The sequence below is a fragment of the Electrophorus electricus genome, chromosome 1, assembly GCF_041902795.1.
Source record: "Electrophorus electricus isolate QZ-2024a chromosome 1, ASM4190279v1, whole genome shotgun sequence".
Lineage (NCBI taxonomy): Eukaryota > Metazoa > Chordata > Actinopteri > Gymnotiformes > Gymnotidae > Electrophorus > Electrophorus electricus.
Window position 1 is genome coordinate 13,693,830 of NC_137497.1, and position 6,000 is coordinate 13,699,829.

At 36.7% G+C, this 6,000-nt stretch overlaps 1 protein-coding gene across 2 annotated transcripts in view; it reads right to left on the reverse strand.

Moving 5' to 3' along the window:
• LOC145657111 (NLR family CARD domain-containing protein 3-like) overlaps nt 1-4,478 on the reverse strand; it is a 33,179-nt gene extending 28,701 nt beyond the window's left edge. Inside the window, exons 1-2 of one of the 2 annotated variants that reach the window (XM_081711693.1) lie at nt 4,426-4,478; nt 65-172 (exon numbers count right to left, since the gene is read on the reverse strand). In XM_081711693.1, coding sequence (XP_081567819.1) covers nt 65-114 — 50 coding nt within the window. In that variant the 5' untranslated portion in view covers nt 115-172; nt 4,426-4,478. Of the gene's footprint in view, nt 1-64; nt 173-682; nt 906-4,425 lie in introns of those variants that run through there. The other variant, XM_081711695.1, reaches the window with a different exon arrangement.
• Between the last annotated feature and the right edge of the window lie 1,522 nt (nt 4,479-6,000).

Genomic DNA, 6,000 nt, shown 5'->3' on the forward strand with positions numbered 1-6,000 from the left:
CATTTATCCTGAATATTCCCTCTTCCTGTTTCCTCAGATTAAGTGCTGATGGAAAGCTCCTCACTGTGGGTCAGAGGTTCTTGCTCCACTGCTGGAGTTATGAGGCTCCATCATGGAGTTGTTCCTCTTCACACACACACAGCTGGACACTGGAGATGCTGCTCTCTGCTCCCTGTCAACAGTTCATACACACAGAGTGAATCACACTGAATCAATGCCTGATAAAACTCACATTAACATATTAAAAAATAAAACACATGATATCAAACATGAAGCAAAAAATAATATAAAAATACAGATATATAATATATAGATATATCGATATACAGATATATAAAAATACAGATATATAAAATAAAATAAAGATGTAAGCAACACAACGTGCAATATATGTGTATGAGAACAAGTTATGTTGTATGCTATATATATATATATATATATATATATATATATATATATATATATATATATATATATATATATATATATATAAAATGTGTGTGTGTGTGTTTACATATACTGTAACAGCCCATATATGTGCACTCTGTCTTAAAGCACAGGCAACTTGACCATCAACGGCTAAAGCATCAAATAACCCCACATATCCAGCACAGCCAACTAGTATTTAACACACCCAGTGACAAAGAAATTCAAGTGTAAATTCATCATCATATTGAGAGACCTGTGAGGTATTTATACTAGTGCGTTCATCCATGCAGTCATCTCCAGAACTGTAGGTGGCAGTGCAGAGCCAACCCTAACCCCTGAAAAAGCAGAGAATTACATTCTGACACCCATCACATATGACTGTCCACTAAATTCGAGAGGTGCAAATCGACACGGTCCAACGTGCACAACAGGAAGAGGAGCAACCGCGTCATTTCTAGCACACACACACACACACACACACACACACACACACACACACACTCTCTCTCTCTCTCACACTAGAGACAATGATATAAACCCAGGCTGTGTCTGTAATGGTCCACTCACTCACTCACATTCCCCCACACAGACGGGTCTATATAGAACACTACGTAGGGTACGTTAGTAAGACAACAGACAGAATGTATCAACACTAGTATGTGATGGAAATATAAAACTGTGACATCACAGAAACTATCTGGAACATAAAGTGGTGCAATCACAACACATTGAAGTAAGACACTTTAGTGAGGAAACAGTGGTAGAAGTCCTGTCAACATGTCTGTTATATGCCCGTAATCAGTATACATCAGTTGTTCACTACATTTACAGTACACTATAGGTGGTGGTATCTTTGTCCTTAATCAGTGTACATCAGTAGTTCACTACATTTACAGTACACTATAGGTGTGGTATCTTTGTCCTAAATCAGTGTTCATCAGTAGTTCACTACATTTACAGTACACTATAGGTGGTGGTATCTTTGTCCTTAATCAGTGTACATTAGTAGTTCACTACATTTACAGTACACTATAGGTGGTGGTATCTTTGTCCTTAATCAGTGTACATCAACTGTTCACTACATTTTGTAACATTGAGTTGTAAGGAGGCGGACGCATGTGCGGAGAAGAGCAAGATTTATTAGGGGCAAATCCAAAATCATAGTCGTTAGTGTAGTCCAGGGTCATATTACCAACATGATCAATCAAAACACACAAAAGCAAACAGGGGAAACTCATGGCTAAGAAACACGAAGGCTAGGACACGTGGAGTACAAACTTACGGGGATACAGAGATGGGCTCTCAAAAACATTCAGACATTAAACCAATCAAACACACTGAACCTAACACACGCATTCAAATAAACACAACCATTAAAATAAACAATATATAACCAAGACCAAGGCAACAAGACAGGGTTTAAATGCATGAACTAAACGAGGGACAGGTGTGGAAAATCAAACAAGGGGCCGAGAAAACGAAACTACAGAATAGAACTAAAATACACAAGACGGAAAACACGGAACAGGGAAGCTGGGAGGGACTAATCATGACACATTTACAGTACACTATGGGTGGTGGAGGGAAAGTGAGGCTTTGTGAAAAATTGAGATGTTTGAAGCAGTTGTGTCGAAAATAGTTTCAAGGTTTCAAAAGTGTAGTAAAGACTACTGTAGGGAACTGGGATGACTGGCACAGGTTGGCTTTATACTGTGTTCAACCTGGTGTGTTGGCCAGACCACTTAAAGCCATACTGAGATCAAAGGTGTAATAACAGGCATGAACTTTGATGTTACACAACTGTGAAGTAGAGAATAGGTTACCCAATATTATATGTTGTGAGATCAAATATGTGTCATCATTCTTTGGTCTAAGACACAAATACAGATATTACTTTAAATATCAATGTTGTTTGTAAATCACAACATGCACAATACACAAAAAAGGCTTTTACTGTCGATTGAAATATCTATACTACGATCAATATAACTGGTACTTGGGCCCCATCTAGCGGCAAATCTCTGGAACTGACTCATTGACTTGATAAAGAAATGCAGTGGCCATGACAAACATTGAAATGACTGATTTAACCTCCCAAACTCAAGGACTAATAGACAAAGGAAGTACAGCTGGTATGAAACACAGCATTACCAGAGGATAAATACACTAAAACATGAAAGTGAAACTAAACCTATACAGAAAGGCACAGGGAGTAACTTGCCTGCTTGTTAGTAACTGTCAACTAACATTGTTTTTTCATCACAGAATATCAATATAAAAAGAAGATGCCTGACTTACATTTTATCAGTAACACAGAGTCTCTGGGTTTAACACAGAGTTTTACTGTGTGGGAAACACTCAGCACCGTGATATCTTTAGCCAATGACACAAAGTTTAACTGGATAATCAACCAGTATTTTTAACCAATGGCATAACATTTAACTGGATAAGTATATTATAAGGAACAACAAAAGTAAATAATATTCATGCAAAATTCTTCCAACACTTATGGGCCTTTTGAATAGAAACATTCTGACATGATCTCCACAGTGACCACTTTTGCTAACATCTTGATAATTCTATTCTGTGAAACAACAATGTCTAAACTACTTTGCCTAGATATTATTCTGGTGGGTTATACCAGGTTATTGATACATATGATCAATAAATATTTTAAAGGAACTACTGTTTCTGTTGTGTTCTGTGAGGCATTTCAAATTCTTGGCATTTCAGTTTCATGTGTAAGACATGACATTTAGAAAGATAATCTATTAACAAAATGCCGGTATGTTTACCTGGATAAATAACTACATGGGTTCTGTGGGTTTACATGAACTCTGTAGAATTCTGTGGCTTTGCATGAACTTTGTTGGGTTCTGTGGGTTCACATGAACTCTGTATTCTATAAAGTGCAGACCGATTTAATGAATTGTCTGTATGGAACAGATTTCATAGTAAAATAAAGGAACAATGTCTCAAAATGATATATTTATTGTTATATTTATATTATAACATTTTTGATGTTCTGCTATTTGGGGGGCTTCTTCTCTTCCCAAATTACCTCCTCAGTCTTGGAAAAGATTCATTCACATAGAACACATGTTGCTGGCATGCACAGGTGTTTTTACCATTATATAAATGTGTGGATATACAGCACATCACTCCTGTCAGTAAACCAGAGGATCTCTCTCTACATACACTTTCTATATATTAATGTCACTATATATATCCTACCTACTGCTCACTGGATGTCTCTCACTAGCCTATCAGTCAATATGTCCTATCAATAACCTTCTATCTAGACAACACTGAATCTCTCCGTCTCTCAAATTCTCTATTCTCACAAAATCCTGAAAGTTTTGGTGTGTTTTCTTGACTTATAAGCATTCATAGAGTTTGTGACTGAGACAGATGTGTGATCAGGTTTGTTTCAGACACTGTCAGTCAAAGACAGGAGCGGCAGGTTCTGTATCACACCTCTAAAAACACAAGCTTCGTTTAGCCGTGGTCACGTGATATGGCCGTTTTGCCTTTGTACAAGTGTTTCAAAATTCGAAACATGCGTAGAAACGTCAGTGTCGACCGTCCGATCCCTACCTATAATTAATAATACAGATAATTAACTATACAGGGAATCTGAACTGTCCACTGAGGATTTGGACAACACTGAAAAATGGCTGAAACTGAACAGGAAACTAACTGTACAAAGACGTTACAGCAGCAACCTTACTAACTACGATTTAGAATCGAGATTTACAATACCTGACAACGTATATCTGAGCCAGTTTAATAGTTTTAAAAATATAACTGCGATCGTACTGGGCCATTTTAGTGTCCGTCATTTTAGATGCGTACCGTTAACTTCACCAGGACTTTAATCTTTACATTTAATCCACTTTTGGGTGAACCGACGATTTAAACACAGAACTATGTACGTACAAAACACGCTGTTTAAACTGCACCGACATCGCATTTTAACAAATAGGATGAATTTACCGTGAAATATTTTAAACACGCGTATTTCCAATCCGCCCAACTTTCAATAACGGCAACAGTTCAGAAAATACTTTCGTTTTCTTGCGAAGGGAGGGACTACAGGAACACTAGTGAGCGTAAGTAGAGCGCATGTCAATCATTTTCGTATGAAGCCAATTACACAACCGATTTCTTATTCCAGTCATTTTTGTTAAGACAATCATCAGCCAAAGTTAGCTGGCCATCATTTTGCTGCAGCCAATCATAGACTATACAGTCTATACAGCCAATGGATTCACAGTCCCGCCTACACGGACTTGTTTTGCGGCTGTGTGTGTGTGTGTGTGTGTGTGCGTGTGTGTGTGTGTGTGTGTGTGTGTGTGTGTGTGTGTGTGTGTGTGTGTGTGTGTGTGTGTGTGTGAGTGTGTGTGTGTGTTTATTCAAATATTGTGGAAAAATAATTTGTTAGTTTACCTGTATTTGGTATATCAGAAAACTGCATGATGTACTTAATACTACTACTACTACTACTACTACTACTACTACTACTACTACTACTAATAATAATAATAATAATAACAATAATGATAACAACAACAACAACAACAACAATAATAATAATAATAACAACACATTTAGATTCATGCAAATTATAAAAATGATAAAATTAATCAGATTAGATTAGATTCCCTATAACATTATTACATAATATTCTGCATTGTAAGACAAATTTAGGAGTCCTAAATAAGCAGATTATTTTGTATAATAAACACAGAATACAGAACACAGAACACACAGAACACACAGAACACATAGAACACACAGAACACATAGAACACAGAACATAAAGAACACACAGAACACAGAGAACACCTAGAACATAGAACATGGAACACATAGAACACAGAACACAGAGCACACAGAACACAGTCTAACAATAAAAGAATAGCAGTAAATGTGTATTAGCATTGCTGGTTACCTAAAAGTTGATAATTTACATTTTATATTAAATAAATGCCATGCAGAGGAGATAAAGATACAAGACAACAGTAAGAATAAATAACAGCTGGATCACTGGCAGTGCTCTTCTGTTAGAAGAAGGAACCAAACATGTTCCTCATCATATGTAAACTGTATTCAACTATTAAGTGAGCTATCTATGAGTGAGCTATCTAGGTGTCCTTTATAGCAGTACACAACCAGATTCCATTGAGAACTTCCAGCCTCACTACAGAGTGTAATTAATGACTAGTCAGATGTCATAAATGTGCATATGACATAATTATTAATTACTCAATGTTACCTTTTAGCACACAGATCTCTATATAACAATAGAAAAGAGAAGAGAAAAATGGACATAACAAACCTATTCTGATCTTATTCCTTTCATAAACCTAAAATTCCCCACCCAACAAAATCCCACAGAATCATACTAATTACACCAGAACACAAAAATAAAATACATGGCAGGCCTGATTCAAACACAATGGCCACTTTACTCTAATGAGCACAAAAATGACAAAAAATACCCTCCCATGGTCAGACCTCTTGGTACAAATGTGAATCTCTCCTCAATCTGAGATGGTGTCGTTTCTG